At 42.7% G+C, this 19067-nt stretch overlaps 1 protein-coding gene across 2 annotated transcripts in view; it reads right to left on the bottom strand.

Moving 5' to 3' along the window:
* MBOAT1 (membrane bound O-acyltransferase domain containing 1) overlaps positions 1 to 11954 on the bottom strand; it is a 56040-nt gene extending 44086 nt beyond the window's left edge. For both annotated transcript variants that reach the window (XM_069007997.1, XM_069007998.1), the window contains exon 1: positions 11812 to 11954. In XM_069007997.1, coding sequence (XP_068864098.1) covers positions 11812 to 11901 — 90 coding nt within the window. In that variant the 5' untranslated portion in view covers positions 11902 to 11954. The remainder of the gene's footprint in view (positions 1 to 11811) is intronic.
* Positions 11955 to 19067: the final 7113 nt, after the last annotated feature.

Genomic DNA, 19067 nt, shown 5'->3' with positions numbered 1-19067 from the left:
TGTGGCTTTTTTTCTCCTTCCTTATTTCTGCTCGGAATTTGCAGCATACTTGCTTCATGATCATTTATTTTGGATCGTGAACCATGCCAAAAGACAAGAACATAACCTCAGCTGTTTAGTTATGCCTGTTACAAGCACCTTACATGTACAGCAAATATCTCTGCAAGCTGAACTTTGGAGCGTATCTAATTATAGGCACTCAGCTTCAGACACTAGTGAAAACATGAAACTTGGAGATGACAAGTGCTAAGGACTTGGCACAAGTCAAACATCTCAACTACCACTAAACTAACATATTTGGAAATCATCAGTACCTTTCAAAAAAGTCATGCTCTGAAGGAATTTCAGGGGTTGCCCCCTCAAATTAAACAAACAAATAACAAAAACCAAAAAAGCCCACATTTCCTGGTTTTCAAACTTAGCAACCAAATCAAAACAAAAACTAACAGGAAAACACACAGCATGAACAAGCATCAGTTGATGAATAAAGAAATGCAAATTTAAAAAAAGAGATATTTGACTTTTGCTATAAATTAATTTTATTTGCACTATACTATATTTCAGAAAGAAGGATTTGATTTCCTTGCCTCATTAAAGCCTTCTTTACATACCCCCCACTGGAGCTCTGTAGTTCTATTCGCATGCAGTACAGCAGAACTTTGGGTTATAACACTGATATTTTCCAAAGATAACTGCAATATGAGGAGGAAAAAACTCACTCATGTTTGCTTAATCATGGTATTTTTTTATTCTTGCCATGCTTATGAGTCAGCAATAGCAGAAACTTAACATGCTTTTCTTAGGTAACAGGAATAAGTCTCACTTTTTCCTCTTCAACAGTTAGGGAGAAAAGGGAAGAATGTTCTTACATTTTAAAATTATTACAGCGATGCTCCTACTAGGCAGTGACAGGCAACTTACTATCCAAGACACAAAGTACAACAACAAAATTCCAAGAACTCCAAGTGAACTCTTCTCAAAATACCCTAAGAATTTGAACATAGCCAGGGAAAAAAAAATCAACAATCCTTTAAGTTGCATGAACAACTTTAATTTCCCTTTCAAGCAAGCCCTTTACACATAAAGCCTAAAACACATGCTTTAAAAGAACTAGGACATTGCATGATCTGCCCAGCTGGCTTCCAAAATGTATTCCCACCTCTCTATCACAAGGTTATACCACTAACATCTGGGTATCTCAGAGGTACCTTGAGAAAGCATTTCAGGTTTGGTTTTTTAGCAAACTTCGCTATCTCAAAATGCACATGGTGTTTTTCCCACCGTTACTGTAGCACTCAGGTGCAGATTGAGATTCGGAGAGCTTTTCAGTTTCTTTGATGCTGGAAGGCACCCAAGCAATGAGCAGCACGGAATTTATATGGGACAAAGTAGAGGAGACTCGGGAGCTGGAGGTGACCAGCGACCTCAGTCCCCAGTGACCACCTGAAGCTTTTCCAGGGCACAAGCCAGTAGTTCCACCTGTCAGCAAATAAATGAGGCCACCGTCTTGTAGACAGAAATTCTCCAAGCAATTGCAAAAACATGATCCTAGACACAGCAAACAGGCACACTTGCCATTTAGGGTCTTCTAAAATGGACACATACATCACCCTTATTAGTGACTATGCTCAAAAACTGAAGTGCCATAGGAAAAGGAAAAAGAGAAGGTGATATGGAATCAATTTTCTCCTGATAATCATTTAAACCCTAACTCAACTCTATCTAGGCGAAGAAAAACCCAGGAAGCCTAACGGAGACATCTAGGCAACTGAGGAAAAGGTGCACATAAATATGTATGACTGACAAACAGATAGATAACAGACTACAGACCAGGATGTCAGAACCTTATCAAAGGATGAAGGCAGACTTCACCAGACACCTACTGGCATAGCCTAGTCAAAGAATATATGCAGATCACTGAACTATCAAATACAGCAATAAAGATATGCAGCTTGAACCGAACAGAGGGGAAGTGCTCAGCATATGGACAACAATCCCCCAGCAGTTAAAAATCAGAACATAAAAGTAAGAGGATAACCCAACAGAGGAATTCATTGGAAACCATATAAGGAGACAGTTACTTTTTATATAAACTAATAAATAGAAGGACAGCTGCAGCTGAGGCTGCCTGAAAGTGGGATGTCGGAGAAGTAACCTCTCCTGGGCGTTGGCTGATCTTTCCTGCAGATATCTGGCGCTTCCTGCTGTATCATCACCATGCAAAGAAACTCAAGTAGTAAATCCAGCATCGTGTCAAGGTCTGGGAGGGGGTGATGACTCCAGCAGAGTCACTAACCCATAACGGAAGTAGCCATGCTTTGAACTGTCAGCAGCAATTTGGGATGCTAAAGGCATCAGCAACACCAGAGGCAGAGCTGACAAAAAACAGTGCCTGCAGGGGCAACATGCCCTGAAAGGAGCCAGAAAAACAACAGGTACTTCCAAATTTAAGCTACGCTTACCCTAGAAACTCATGTCTTTCATATAAATATCCAAGTCCACATTGGCTCTGGCCAAGTTCTTTGCCTTAGCAGCCTCCTGTTGAAAGGGTTTTGCAGCCAGGTCTGGACTGCATGAAAAAGACCTTAACTTTAATCACTGTTGAATCTGCAGCCTATCACATGTTTCTCTGAACATGAAGAAACACTGGGAAACAGAAGGGAATAAGTCCCTTCTTCGCTTGACCAGAAAGGTTGTGAACTCCCCATCCCTGGAGGTGCTCAAGGCCACCGGGGGCGGCTTTGAGTAACATGGTCTAGTGGAAGGTTCCCTGGCATATGGGTTGAAGCTAAATGATCTTTCAGCACATTCTATTACTCTAAGGCCTAGATCTGTTACTTTTATGCTGCTCACATATACTTTCACCATGATCCCTCTTAAAAGTCACATTTCTAAAGCAAAGCTCTCAGTTCCTTCACTTTACTTCAGCAGGTTTAAGAAAATAAACTTACCCTGTAATTCTTTTCTCTTTTATCTAGTTCATATTTTCATTCTGGTTCATGGTGAAGAACAGCTACAGTCGAGTTTTGATGGACAAAAACAACCACAATGGAACAGAAATATAATTATGTCACCCATTTCCCTCTGCCCTGACCATTCTTTGCTCTAATCCTCATTTTATTTGCTGACTAGCATCAGCAGAACGCCTCTGAAACTTTCTTTTTCCAAACTGCTGAGACCATTTTCCTCTCTGCGATGTTAGGCTTACAAATTAGGAAATAGCACTCTAGCAGAGAAGTGGCAATAAAGGAAACACAAAATTAAAATTATATTCTCTGAACAAAAAACAAACAAGTGTTTTCTCTCTCAAGAGTCTATCATATTTCACAGTGTCTCACAGCAATATGCCTACACTTTCAACATATTTGTATAAAGTAGGGAAAACCCACCCATACTGAGTGCAGTGTTATTGTTGCCATGGCAACTACAGACCACATTTTTTTGCCTCTAGAGAATTAGCATGAACACAAACATACACACCAAGGCAGAGACAGCTGTGGGTCCTAACAGTGCCTACAATTCGCTGTGGATGCCTAATGCTGCCATCAAAAACTGAATTTAATTTTGAAAAAATGAATTTTAACTTCTCAGTAGCTGTCTCCAAACCGTCTGTCTACACTTTGCTTTCACCTTCAATACAGCATAGTTGGCAAAATATCCTGAGAAACCTTGACACTTAAGAAGTGTAAATGTCAGACTACTTAAACTCCACTTGTGAGTGAACAGAGTAATTCTAAAACTCTCTCTAAAACAGATAAATTATTGATCTATCAGCTGGAATTTGCTGGTCTAAATACTCTAATACAAACCGTAGGAGTCAGGGATTTGAACCTGCCCTCTGTGTGTGCGCACAGTCAATACTGTACTCTCTTTAACCTTACCTTGCAGTGGTAACAGGGGAAAAAACCTACTTTCACCAGTTTATAATGTCATTTAAGCCAGATGTAAAAGTTAAAAATTAAAACTTTAAAAAGTTTTACTTGAAACCAATACATGAGCATGAAAACAAGCATAAGAGTTATTCAAGAACTGTTGAAAGCGAGGGGTCCTCAACTGTTTTAGGTTTTGCCTTGTCATTTTGCCTTTCCCATTCCTGCCCTATCTGCATACCAGGGCCAAATTGCACTTGAACAAGAAACCACAAATGAAGAAATTGCTCAAGTCCAATTAGGGCTTTGTCACAACACAGCAGCAAACATTCACCCAGTCCAAGACAGTCAGCATTTGAAGTCTGTTTCTTGGCCAGAAATGGCTATTTAGTTTTTCTAGTATTCTGCACATAATCCAAACAAATTATTTAAAAGAGTGTTTTCTTGCCTCCCTTTTCCATCCCAAATGACCCCCAGCCTGATACACTCGCTGAACTTAAAGACCATGGAATATAATTTCACACTGATCAAAAATTTTAAACTTGTTATTCCATAGGGTTGCCAGGTTTTTGTCTGGGATTTAGCAGCCAGATGCACACACTCGGGTCTATTTGCCTTTTGCTTGAATCATCTAGGTAAGCAGCACATGCTTTGAGACAGCTTCCTACCCGCTACACTGCAAGGTGTCACATGAGGGCACAGGCAGAACTCCCATTATCCAGCCACTCCGTCACCAGGTAAATGTTGAGAGTGCTCAAATCTTGCAAGGACAAAGCATCCAGAAAGAGGAAAATGAAGAATTGTTCTAATATTTGCTATTTGTTTTGCCTCAGACCAGACAGCATGGCAACACTCATGCTACAGACTGATTGATTAACTTTCTTAAAAGTTTTCAGAACAATGAGTACCATTTCCTGTTAAAAAAAAAAAAATAATAATTCCAGGCTGTCTAGTTAATACTTTGAATTTTGGTTTTTAAAATTATCTTCTATTCGGGTATTTTATTAACACTTAGAGGAATGATTGAGAACAAATCTTTGGAAATTTGTAACTGTTTCAACATATTTGATTCAAATATATGTTTACAAGGAATTTTTTTCCTCACATTTTTAAGATTTTTTTCTAAAGCGTGGAATTTTCTTATCATGAGGGAAACCCAAAACACAGGAGAAAAAATATTCCACTCAACTCCATTAAGGATGAAACATACTGTAAGTAGACCCCATCCAAAAAACTTCTAAAAAAACACTTACGTCAGAATGTGTGTTTTTGGTTTTGCTTCCATGCTCACCTGTGATTTTGCAAAAGCTGTTTAAAATGCTTTAAACCAGGAAACAAAAGGACTGGTGAAAATAAACATTTCCAGTCAAGGTCATATGATGGGAGACTGATGCAATCTTGCTCTGGGAAAGGACCACCCATAGGGTTTCCCTTCGCTGTTTTTCTCCACGTGCCATTCTCTCCGTGCCATTCTCTCCGTTGTCAGAAGCAGGACTGGCTGACCTGGCTGAGCCCTCTGCAGAACGGGCTGGATTCCACCTATTCAGAAGTGACCAAACAAGCCTGACCAGTGCTGCACTCTGAAGAAACCACCAGATGAAGGTCAGAGAATTCCACTATGTCCATCTTAGCAAGTGCTGAGGTGGAGCAAAAATGGGTCTGAAGAGCAAAGCAGCGGAGGGCGAGGAACCTCATTCCTGTGACTCATTGTCTGGAGGGTCTCCGTTCAGAGGAGCTGAACTCCAGTGCTGTGTGCCTCTCAACAGCTGAGGCACTGCAGATCCCTGGGGAGCACCCTTTGGCTTCACATCCTCAGAAAGCAACCCTGTGTAGATGCTCCAGGGCTACTTTGTGCCAAATAGGGATGGTCAAGGGATTCCTTCCCAAAGGATACTCCTGGTCCAAATTAATATTAACATAAACACTGTCACCGCTATTAGTAAACAACGGTAGAAATTTCTGCTTCAGGCTGTACTTTTAAGAGCAGGCCTGAGGTTTTGGAAGACCTCCTTAATGACCCTAACTAGACTATCCAAGCATCCAGGAGATGATTTTTGGTACCCTCAAGGTTCTCTGTAACTCCTGGGTCACATACAGAGGGATTTTTTTCACTCCAAATAAAATGTGGCCCACTGACATGTTTTAAAATCCGACTTTTTACTTGATTTTGGATAAGTACAAAAGGTTGGATTCCTGCAGTAATACCAAGCGCAGTGCTGCAGCCTCCCTTGCCCAGGGACTAGCAGCATCACTTTGCAGTTTGGCAAGCCTGCCTCCAGCGCTGCCTGTCCTTGTGAACTGTAACTGGAGCCAAGGAGCAGCCAGAGTATTAAATACCGTGCCAGGCTGGCAAATGCACAGCAAATCCCTAAGCATCAGGGGCTCCCCCGAAAACACAGAGCCAGCTCTGTGCTCAGTGCCTAGATCCCTAGGCTGGAGCCCAAGAGTCTCCATCACTACTTTAGATTTTCTCAAAATAGCTGCAGAGCACCACTAAATCAGTACTGGCGTGATTAATGTGCAGAGAAGGTTTCAGGAAACTTTATGCAGCCCTTCAACGTTTATTTTTCCAGATCTTAACACAAATGAGAAGGAAGCTGCTTAAAAGGGGGAAAATTGTAAGCAGCTGATTCCAGTTGCACTTTTGTCCCTTGCCAAATTAAAAACTTAATAGGACAGGCTTTGTTTTCAGGGCATGAGGGATGTGGAAATATTTACACTTGTAGTATCAAGACATCAGCCATAAGGTTCAAGACTACAGTGCCAAACCAAGTGAGAACACGTTGAAAAAGGCAGCACATGTTTCCAAAGCAGAAGAGAATGTGTATTATTGCAGTTGTTGGTGATAGCTGACCTGAACAGAAAGAAATGCTTTGGATATGGCCTTAATCTTTGAAAGTACCATACCTCTGTCCCAGGACTGTCTCAGGAAGATACAGAATCCTGCACCTTGCACAAGTGACTGAAACAAGTTAGAGACTGAGTTTGCTCTAAATTCAATAAGAAATGCCCTGCTCAGAAGCACCTGTTTAACTGGGGACCCAAACCAGGGTCAGCAAGATTCTTCCTCTGTTCTTTACATCATGCTTTGTCCTTCATGATATTACAATAAAAAGCTAATGGTTCCTTTTAAGGAAAACAGTTTTACAAAATCTAGGTACTCAAAAGTCAGAAAATATCAAAATTAAAGTTGGTTTTGGCAAGGTAAGTAATATGTCTTTATAAATGTGTTGAATTCAAATTTATTTTTTCTTACTGATTCTCAACTAAAATTTACATAATTTTTTTGCAGTTGAGTGTGTTAGGCAGGGAGACAGTCAATGTAACACAGACTGCTGCAATTCAAAATGGAAATGTAGAATTATCTAATGTAAAATGACTGGCATTAGGAAATTGAAATGTAGCATAGTTCCCACCAACCATGACAGTTGTTACCTTTTTTTCAGTTAAAAACCTGGTCCTAACCCCACTTAAATCTTTAATAAACTTCCATCTTCAGTTATCGCGCTTCAGTCTGTAACAAATTACCTTTCCTTCCTCAGCACTACATTTTCTAGTGTCTCTATTGACAACCATTAAAGGATCCTGAAAGTTCACAGCCTAAAGTCTGCCGAGTTCCTACAAAGTTAGTTTTTTATTTTACTTTACACTGCCCAAAAAGTGGATAAGGAAACACATGCAAGGAGCTTTGGGACTAACAGATCTGCTGACTAGTTAAATCAGAAAGCAGAGAAGTAAAACTGAAGTCAGACAGCAAAAAAAAAAGAAAAATGTTAACAAAAATGTTAACAAAACCATCCCTGATTTTGGGATCAGAATACATGCTGATTTTTGTTAAAGGAAAAAAAGATACATATACTTTTTTCTTCTTTCTCCTTTTTAAACCGGTTCACCAGCATGCTTTGGGCAGACAGTTATTCAAACTCAAGGAATGGTGGAATGACATCTTTCATACTCCAACTATCCCAAGACTCAGAGGCATGTCCCCGAATCCCTCTACAGTTAGTTTTTTTATTTAAACTGCTGTCAAAATATAAATATGCAGATGACCTACAATGAAATAATTTAAATGAAAAACAGATGAAAATTAATTAAAATGAAAAATTTTTCATTCCCATCAGCAGACAAAGCCAAAATTAAGTTCAAGTGAACTTTTTTTTTCCTCTTTGCAGAAGCATGGCTGACCTCATCAATGAAAACACTGAAGTTAAAAGCCCTCTGATACAAACATGAGAAGACGCTCATACAGTTTTTTGAGGGAGTTTCCTCTGAACATATTTCCCTTAAAATCCACAACTTTGGTACTGTCTGACAATAGGTCAGGGTAATAAGGCTTGTCAAAATGTAAAGTTTGTTGTACAGCAGTTGACTATTTGCACTAGGGTTGCTACTTCTAAAGCAATAGGTAACCTGGCATATCAAGGGTTCTACAAAATAACCTTGAGAAGCGAAACTTTTTAATTGTGTGTCTTAACCCTCTGAGCCTGAATTACTTCTAGAGATGCCTAGAGCTTAGGAAGGCATGGTAAAACTACACAGGAATAAACAGTGCCATTAAATTTACTTCCAATATTGCTTTAAATAGTATATTTATTTCTTCACAGTATTTTTACACACACACACACTTTGTTTACATAAATTACACTATTAAAAGTTTAATGTTTAACTTTCCATATTTCACTGATTCATGGTAGAGGACTATATCCCAAAATCGGTGATTTTGGGCATTTATAACAAAAAAGTGTATACTTTGCCAAAAGTCACTGTATAAGCAAACTGGAGAGATGGCATTCGAGCATCACTGATTTGGGGAATATGTGAAATGGAAATAAAAACCACCCCAAAATTCTTTTGCAAATGCTGCTGAAGGTATGTCATTGACCTAGACAGATATTTTTAGAACACGAGTCAGCTAAACTTCAAAGTCTGATTTCCTGGGATATGAGAATGAATTGAACACAGAAAGTCTTTTCATCCTCTTTCAAGCTCATTAATATTGTTACCAAATATAGCACTTCTTAAAAAATAATATTTCAATGCTAAATTCAAAGATCAATCATGTGTTAAAGAGACATGCAAATACACACTGAGACAACAAGACTGTTTTAGCATCTAAAGCAGAAAACACCACTATGTTCTCATGCAGTGCACTGTCTCCTAAACAAAATGTGAGCAGTCTGCCAGGTACACAGTGCAGATAGGAACTCCATCCTCTGTAATTCTGTGCTGCTTTTAAACCTAAGTTGCAATTTTTTAATTAAGAAAACCACCAATGTGAAAAATGACATTTTTATAGTCATCCCTGCTTCCCATAGTGAGTGATACAACAGATGCTTCTTAGATGACAAAACATTTTCCGGGTACCATTATCACAGCTTTCTTGCCTCAGCAATGAAAGGCTAACAATTACAACTTTCATTTCTCAGACCTTCAGCTCAACTTTTTTCTGGTCTTTTACATAGAGTGAAATCTCTCTCATAGCACAGTTCTCATGGAAAACCATCTCTATAAAAAAGGGACAAGCCCTCTGTTCATTTAACACAGAGGCAGACACACACATGGCTTTCACATACCACAGTGACCTGGAGGGTCTTAACTCCACCTTTGCCTCTCGCTCTCCAGGCACTTCCTGGCATTTTTGAAGGTTCAGGGCCAGCCACAGGGAACCGGCTGCCAGCCACATGGACCAGAGGGAGACTGGGGCTGTCACCATCCAACAGGCTGAGCACAGAGTGGCAAACCAAAGACACCTCCCCTGCTGCAGCCTGGGCGCCAAGCAGAAGGTACAGAAAGCCTCTCAGCACTGCAGTAAGGGACTCAGGTACAATCAGTCCCTGCTCCACATGGGATTCAGATCTGGCAAAATTGTCTTTCATACACAGAGCTCCATTCTGTGCAGAGGAGCAAGTGACTGAACTTTTTCCCCCTTCAGCAAAACCCTCTCTCATTCTAATGAGGAAGGTAAGCAATCCACCTGGCAGAACAACTGTGTGAAAATGTTTTTATTTTGCTTCTGAGGGCCTTAGCACTGCAGGTCAGAGTTGAGACTCGTGATTTGAGGGAACAGTGGTGGCACAGTGCTTCCACGCACAGCCGCGATCTGGGTACATCCGATTCCAGGACAGCAGAAATCCCTGATGCTTGGCATGGTCCAGCACACTGCAGTCGGGCAAGAGGAGTGGGGGAAATTTTTTAAAAGTATCAATAGCATAATCTCACAGGGACTATTAAACAGGGGGGATTTTCAGGTGAGGAAAGCTCTATTTCATTGCAGCTATGCTGCAGTTATGTGATGAACCCTAGCAAGGAGGGGTTCCTCCTGGGCCATCACTGCCCCATGCCACTGGAGCCAGCAGGGCCAACCACAGGACAGCACCTACGCTGCACACACCCTCGCACTGCCCAGTCACACTGCTGACCCCAGAGCACATGGGCCCTGCTTACTGCTGTGGGCTCGAGACGCAAATCACCGAACACGGAAGTGTCCACCAGCAGCACCCATGAGAGCAGGGCCCAGGGACAAACACAGCATGTAACCAGGCGCAGTGAAGCATCCTCAGGCCCGGAACAGCATGAGAAGAATTTTCTCCACAGACAACACCCCCTTTGTATCACCTTGGCTGAATGGAAGGACAAGATTTTGAAAGCTTAGAAAGAAAAAACTGCAGTCTGTCAAGACTTCATTGTTTGGTAACTGAGTCAGCCTAACGCTGTATGTATGCTGTGGCACCACAAACAAGCTGGAACAGTAAACGTTTGCTATTCCTGTTTTCTGTGGTGCTCCTGTATTCATCAATCATGGCATGGAATACCTCAAAAGAGAAGCTATCACTATTCATGTGCCTTCTCCTAAACTAATAGCTCACAGATAATTACAGGCCTCTATTGTTTGACTGTTTTCGTGTTGAGCAACAAATGTCTCCTCTTGCATCAAAACCTGTTTTCTGTCAAAAAAGGGGGAAACTGGCATGGTTAGATGAAGGGGTTTAATCTATAAAATTACATATTCCTTACTCAACTTGAAAAACAAACAGTAGTAAAAAATGACACATAGCACCACTCACTCTGCAAACAGAAGAAAGCAAATAAATCTCAATCTTCTGTTGATTTTTTACCAAGCACACCTCTGCTGCCCTGGTTTCTTAGAGCACAGCTCAACTTCCTAGCAGCTTGGTGGAGTCTTTTTCTGGTCAGCACAAACTTCCAGACCTAACTTCCTTGTCGCTGAAAGAATGCAGGAAGGCAGCAGGTGCATGCAGGCTTGAGAGACAATAAAAGGTGGGGGAGGTGGGGGAGAGCAATACTTTTCTGCCCGTTAAGTGGTAAAGTTAATTAGGACACTATAAACAATTATAAAACACTACCACAGCCAAAAATCTATGATGCTGTTAATGATTTAATGCAAACTCGCCCGCCCAGAAAACCATTTGTGCGTGTGTCTGTGTGTTCTGTCTATCTCCATATATGCACTTTGCAATTCCATCAGGCACTTGGACTAGGCTGGAAGTAAGGCTTCTAAGCCTCCCTTCTACAGCCCTGTAGGCACGAAAGCAGTGCCCGAACGTAAGCATTCCCTACAGGGCACCCCGCACCTTCCCACGCGGTTCCCAGAGGCGGCCCAGCACCCGAGCTCCTGAAGCATTCCAAACTCTGCCGCAGTCAGCCCAGCACCGTGACTGACAGCATCCAGCAGCATCCAGCAGCGACTTCTTGCGAGAGCAGGAGAAGCGCCAGGCATTGCCGGGAAAAATGAAACGCTTTCCCGGTGACAACAGCCCGACCTCCGCCCAAACCCGCTCCTACCGCGGGCTCTCCGCCCTGCTCCCGAGGCACTCGAGCAGACACGGCGTGACAGCGACGGACCCCCCGTCCCTGCCGGCCGGAGATCCCCGCTGAGGATGCCGCCCGGGCCCGCCGCTCCCGGCGCGGCTCGCAGCCTCACCTGGTCCAGCGGGATGCCCAGCAGCGCGCTCAGCGGGTGCAGCAGGGTGGAGCCGGTGGTGCGGTGCGGGGCTCCGGGCGGCTCGGCCATGCCGCATCCCCCCCTCCCGCCGCCGCACGGCCCCGGCGCCACCTGCGCGCACCTCCCGCCGCCGCCGCGCCCGCTCCGCGCCGCGCACCGCCCGCCCCGGGGCCCTTCGTGGGGCGGGGCCGCCGCCGACGGCCGGGGCGGGGCGGGACGGGCTCCGGGGGCGGGGAGCGGGGAGCCCTCGCCATCCCCGGGGCCGCATCCGCTGCCTCCCGCCGCCCGCGGGCGCGGTGCCCTGGCGCGGTGGCACCAGGCTCGCCGTGGGCCCCGCGGGCTCCGCTCGTCCGGGTGCGCACAGACAGCTGCAGCGGAGTTTCCTGACCCCAGGTTCTTGCCAAAAGCACAAACTTGTCCGGCACCCGCAGGGCCGAGGCGCCCGTACGCAGCTGCTCCAAGCAGGGGAGAGCTGGGGTGTCACAGCCAAAACAGTCCCAGGAAGAAGTATTTATTTACTTATTTATTTATACAGAGATCCTTCACAGGGTGGAAGAAATTAGTAGTAAGTGATATGTTTATCTTGCAAGTGAAATACTGCCATTAAAAAGGTACTTCTGCCAAGCTCATCTTATCTGCAGAAGGAGTGTTCTTACACTTGGCCCGGACAATGTGGTATTGTGTTGCAAGGAGAGCTCGGTCAGCGCTGAAAGCTTTCTGTTCAGCTCGCAGCTGCTGGCATGCTCGGAACCTGGAATATCTCAAAAGGTCCTTGCCGGCTTGGTTACACACTCTTCAATAAGCCGGCCGTTTTCTCTTCTTCAAGTAATTGCTAACTGTGGCAGCCGAAACTGTAATAGTGGCTTAAAATGGTATTGTGCCATGTTCAAAGTACCCTGCTTATGCTGCCAAGGCAGTACTGGGCTGGAAAACCCAGGCAAAGGTTGGTCAGTGGGGAAGGAGATTTACAGAAACAACATCCTCTTAGTAGTATCATTTCAGTGGTGGCAGCTTGAATGTATGTGAAAATATACGCATACATGCATGCACACATGTACTTTAAGTGGGGAAAGTAAGTGGTTTGGAAGAACTGGATAGCCATGCATGAGAGTTCTTAACCTTTTCCTTTATAAGTTGCTCTTTCCAGTTTAAAATTTGCCCGCCTAAAACCATCCGGGTGGAACTTTCCATGGGCTGTGTCTGCCACAAGCAGGCTGCTTGTTGAGCTTTGGCTAAAAACATTGATCTGCTTTTGGGAACAGAATAAAAGTGATTTATTACACACACAGTACAGATAACATCAAAGCTTTTTTCACTGTGGAAATCTAGTACCTCTGGGAGGGTGACTTCCAAGTTTAGACATGGTAGTGTTTCTGGAATCAAGGAAATGCCTTTCGTTGTCTTTGTGAAACTGCTCAAGAGTCATCTACTGCCAGAGTTCTGGGGGAAAAGCCACACATAATCCATGTGGATGCTCAGGGGGTCAGCACATAGCATTTCTGAAGACCATAAGCATTCTTCTCCCCTTCATACTTCTATGTGACTGGACTCCACCTATTTCTGCAACTACAGGAGCAGGATGGGATATCACACAGCTCCAGGCACAGGAACTGCATGCCTCTCTGTATTCAGTGCTCAGCCATCTGGGCTTTGTTCGGTGGTGAAAACAGCTGATCCGGAAAACAGCTGGAAGGAGGGAAAGACAGATGGAGAAAGTCAGGCGCAAGAGCACAAGAAGGAAGGAGGTGGCAACTCTGAAGTAGCACAAGAAGCCCAGGGAAGGGAACTAGAGTAAAGCTGGCTGCAGATAAAAAGGAACAGAGCAATCCTTTTACCTTGTACTGTAGCCATCAGGATTTCCAAGATGGAAATTTCATCTGGAAAATCATGTTTAATAGCCACTCATAGGCCTATCTTACATTTCTAATATATTTTGAATTAACTTTTTTTTTTGACCTCCACAGTATCCCATGGGTTCTGCTGTTTAATTAGGTGCTGTATGAAAAAGTACTTCCCTTGGCTTGTTTTAAAGCAGCTGCCTTGTAATTTCATTGAGGGCTGTTTTGTTCTTGTGCTATGAGAAATAAACAAGTAATCATTGCTTAATCACCTCCCCCATGCTATTCATAACTTCATATACCCCGAGTTGCCTCTTGTCGTCACGGAGGACTCCAGTTAAATCTCTCATCACATGGAAGTTACTGGTATCTTTATTCTTCCTTTTCACCCTTTTCTGTTTTCTTTGAAAGGAAGAGACTGAAGTTTTGTGGCAACACAGTATGTTGTTCTGCATTCCTTTACCAAGAATTCCTAATATCATTCCTAGTGACTTCAAAGTCTATTTTCTCAGAGGTAGTAGGTAATTTACAGCCTAATGTGTATGTATAATCAAGATTTGCTTTTTCCTGCTTACATTTACCAATATTAAATATTAGCAGGCTTTAAATTGCACCACATACAACATTGTTAAATCCATTGCACTCAATAATAAAGCTCTGAATATGATGAATTACTTCACATCCTTGCTAACTTCTTCTTATCTCCCTTTCCAAAAACTTAATGTGTTTAATAGGACAGATTTCTTTGTATTAATTTCCAATTCAACATTTATTCTCACCCTTTGTTTATTTTCTTTTAACCAGCTAGGAAACCAGGGGGGAGTATTTCCTGGGATTCTGTGATTATTTAATGTCTTTTGGTGCAAAATCTTACCCCTTCTTACATCTGGAAATACAAATATACTTTCTTGACAGGGTCATCCTTAGTGTTTAGAAAATGCTAAAAGATTTGTGATGTAGAACTTCTGGACAATGACTATAGTTTCCCCATTATATAATAGTTTTCTGTGTGTCTTCCATGCTTAAAAGACTTACAGATATCAGTAAGAGTAATTTAAAAGCTTACACTAAATTCTAGTACAGTCTAATATTCTCATTTTCTTTCATGGGAATATGAAATCCCTGTGGGTGTTACTGAACTTTTAAACTGTTTCCCCCTCTGTTTTCTTGTAAGAAAGGCAGGACATATTTCTTCAGAAAAGCAAAGCAGACTGTTTAGAAATAGAGATATAACCATTTTATCATTCACCTTGCAACACTGACAACACGAATTTTGTATCATATTCTTTTTTGGGGGGGACACTAACTGTTTATGAGTAACAAATAACTGGGAATTAAAATTAGAAATTAAGCAAGAAACATACGGGTGGTCTTGCTAATAGTTTTTCTGCCTGAATCTGCTCTGTGTGATAGTTGAACTCAGTTTTACTTGAGAAATACATTATTTTGTTTAACTTATCTAATGTTATTAAACTTATATGCAGCAGTTCTGTGGGCTTTTTAAGATTTATTTTCTTGTTTTGTCATTTTAAAAAATAATTTGCTATTAAAAAAAACTAGCATGCAGATATTCCTGTGTTCTCTTTTGTATCAAGCCTGTTTGATATTAAATCTGTCTTTGGGTGACTAACTTTATAAACCTGGCAATTTTACAGCTGATAGGATTCTCCCATAACTAAAACTTGGAAAAATCCCAAAAAGATTTGGTGGTTTTCATGTTGCAACTGTGAAAGAAAATATGTTGACAATTTAGCTGTTACATAGTTATAAATGTAAGCCTGATGGCACAGTTAAACTTGCCCAGGGAGTTTTTTAATGTCACGGTTCAGGTTAGGCCTGGGTTATGGTATGTGTGCACTGTTCAGGCAATACTCAGCAATCACATGAGTTTTGTCTGTTCACTGGCAACTCCTGGGAAAATTACCAAACTTCTACGTGTCTTCCTGCTGAGAGTCCTAATTCAGCAAAGCATTAAAGCATAGGCTTAAATTCCATAGGACTGCAGTTTTCATTGAATTTCAACTAATGCTTTGGTGCCTTGCCATCAGAGCCAAAATAAAGTTAGTTTGTGGAAACAAATGGGTGAAAATAAGGAAAATATGATCCCCACTCAGTATCAACTAAGGTACAGTGAAATAAACCTGTGTGCAGAATAAAACAATATGTGTATTCTGATTATTGGAAAGTATAGGGAAAGGAATGTTGCTTGGGTATTTTGACTGATTATCCCAAATGTACATTAAAACAACGTTTAGATAATAAATATAAGTACCAAATGAAGTATCTCCAGAAAGGGTGTGTTTATTAAAGTAGTTGCAATCAGAATGATTGAGTGGGATGCACTCGAGGATGTTTTGTTTTGGGTGGCTGACAGCCTTCAATCCAAGTTTTAATCAAAAGAAGTGCTGTGGACATGTCAATAGACAGTGGAGCCATCTGCTCTCTGTAGATTATTGTGTGTGTGCACATTTGTATCCATCAACTTATAGATGTTTGTGAGTGCTGTAACTGAAGGCATTTGCTGTGTGCTCACACACACTGCACACATAAATCCTGTGCATATTAACAGTGTAATCTTCTTATAATGTTAGTGATGAGGAAAATATTATTGTGTAGCTGAAATTTGCTGTAATTACACAAGAAAATGTATCTAAATCTAGTAATAACCTCATGAAAAGCGTGCTCTATCTTATGCTATATGAACACTTTGGTGCTTTGCTGAACCAAGCTCAGAGTTCTCGAAGCCTTGAAGTAAAATGGGAATAGTGGCCTAAAACCAACTGGGAGCTACGTGGGTCATAAGGAAGTGGACAGGATTCAGAAAATTCAAGAAAGAAAGTACAAGTCTTTGCTACCATATGTGTTACCAAAACATTAACTACAGTGCAGGGAACATCTGACTTAAACAAAGGAGTTTTTTGAAGAAGTAGGCAGACTTCCAACAACCTCTGTGGTTACCAGGAATGCCTTTAAATGTTCATATTTTTCTTGCTGTCACCTACACCTGTGATGATACTTAGCACTAATATTTGCTAGTTTATAAATTAATCCCTGCTTTTCCCTTGTCCTCAATGGGAACAAAATTTAATTAAAAATTCATGTTTTATTAGTTGAGAGCTTCTACTCTTTAATTCTAAAAAGGTTTCAAAAATCTCTTCTTTGGAATAAACTAGAAGGAAACTAATTCTCTGTAAAACAATTCACAGTTCTGTATATCATGAACATGTAGTTTCATGACTATGGTTAACAGATTTTCAAAGGCACAAGTTCTATGCATACTATTTATACTGTGAACTCTGATTGATATCAATGAATTTCAATGTATAAACCACTGTCTTACAAAATTCTTTAAGAGTAGTTTGACTGGACACTCACTTTTATGAACTGGACCCCAGCTTTTGTACCAGCATTCATGTGCAACAGGTGAAGAAAAGCTCCTAAGCCAAGTTCCCTCTGTAGAAGAATTTATCAAGCCATTTACTTTCTCCATACTCTGGAGAGTTTGTCTTAGACTAAATTCCTCTCCAGAACTCCCAGGTTACAGCCTCAACACTGGAGGTTTCCAGGAAAGTGGTGCTGCTACATTCCAGGCTTCCAGGTGTGTAAAAAAGCACCAGCCAGGCCTTTAAAGCACTTGTGGTACAGCCACTTGTCCTATGCTCTGGAAGATGGAGAATTCCTCTCTGATGCAGAACTTTCCATCTACCACCAAAAGGTGGTGAGGATTTCCTCCCTCTCAGCCACTCACTGCCAGGTCTTCCCCAGGGAAAGCCTTCCTTCTGTCACTGCGGGACAGGGTGTACGTGTTATCAATATGTGTGTCTCTAGAAACATAAACTAAAAACTAAAGTATATGTCTCCTTCTAAACATGCTAGGAGGAAATGAAGGTGAGGGAGCCAGGCTCTTCTCCAGAGTGCCCACTGAGAGCACCAGAGGCAATAGGCACAAATTAGAAGACAGGAAGTAAAACAGAGAGAGAGAAAAGCCCCTTTTATTTTGGTGGACATCAGGTGCTGGAGCCCAAGGGTCACAAGGGTTCAGCCAGGGACAGGAAATTGGTACCTGCAACAACAGAGCCAGAAAGCACTGATAAACCTCCAGAGGCAGGAACAGGCATGCCTTAATTCCCCTTTCTCTGGGAAACATGGTTGACAAGGAATCTTGCACAGCCCAGAAGAGAGAGCTAGTGCTGACATTGGTGACAGGCTGGCTCTGGCACCTCATCCCCATGGGAAATAATGTCCTTAGGGATCCATGCACATGCAGAGAAGTACAGTGCCCCAGTGCCAAGGCACAGGACTCAATGGAGTCCCCTAGGGAGCTGCCATGGAGCTCTTCCCAAACCCTGTGCAGCACCATCCCTGGCTATCCCTTGCCAGCAAGCTGAACTGACTTAGAGCAGGCTTGAGAAGGGGGGAAAATGGGCAGCAGAGCCTGGTACGCAACTGGGCCCCTTCCTCTTCTGGGCCTTCGTGCTTTGTTTCATTCTCCTCCTTCTCTTTTTCCTTGCTGGATGCCATTCCCTCTCCTCTGCCCAAGACTCACTTCTCTGCCTTTTTCTTGGCTTTTTGTTTTCTTGTGAGGAGCCTACAAAACTTTCTGCCCCACAATGGGATGAGATGGGGAAAGGTAGGATCAGCTGCAGTCAGGTCTTGCTTTACCCAAAGCTGCCTCCCTTTATGTTCCTTCTTCTGACAGGCTCTGTAGTTCTGCACATCCCAGACAGCCTAACCGTGGGCTCTGGGCTGGTTGGAGACAAAGTAACAGGTGCCTAAAGCAGAAGTGTTGGAGTCTGCAGGTGGGAAGGGACAGCCTGGAGCAGAAAGACAGTCCCAGTGTTGTCTCTGGTCTGCAGAGGCGATCCCTTGAGCTGGTTTGCATCAGCCCTTTCTTCAAGGGCCTCCCTTGGGAACACAGTGTTCACACACTGGGGGTGTGGCGCTCAGTTCATTTGGGGGGGGGCAGCATGGGTTAGGTCTCCAGCCAAGAAAAGGCTTGCCTGCTTTATTCCACTGGGATTTCCTCTGTCCTCGTGAGACAGAGCTCCGCAGAGAGCCCTTTGGTGCCATACCACCTTCTATGGTGGAGGACTTTGCTTTGGAAAGCTGTCCTTCTTGAGGGATTTTGCAGATATCGTGGCCAATGTGGTGAAGGAAGGCCAGCAGCTACTTCAGGAAGAGGTTGGCTGCCAGTGACTTCTCGGCCATGCTGAGGGAACAGCAATACAAGGTTCACAAAGTTGTCTCCAGAGCTGGCCTGGGGCAGGAGGCAGCCAGCAGCTGTGCTCTCAGCCAGCCATCAGGACTCCTGTCCTTGAGGAAGGAAGGAAGCCCAGCATTGCTTTTCAGCACTTGATTCCAGCCAAGCCCACACTAGGGAAGGCTCTCTGTCCGTGC

The sequence above is a fragment of the Aphelocoma coerulescens genome, chromosome 2 (assembly GCF_041296385.1).
Source record: "Aphelocoma coerulescens isolate FSJ_1873_10779 chromosome 2, UR_Acoe_1.0, whole genome shotgun sequence".
Lineage (NCBI taxonomy): Eukaryota > Metazoa > Chordata > Aves > Passeriformes > Corvidae > Aphelocoma > Aphelocoma coerulescens.
This window is presented reverse-complemented; position numbering and strand designations above follow the sequence as displayed.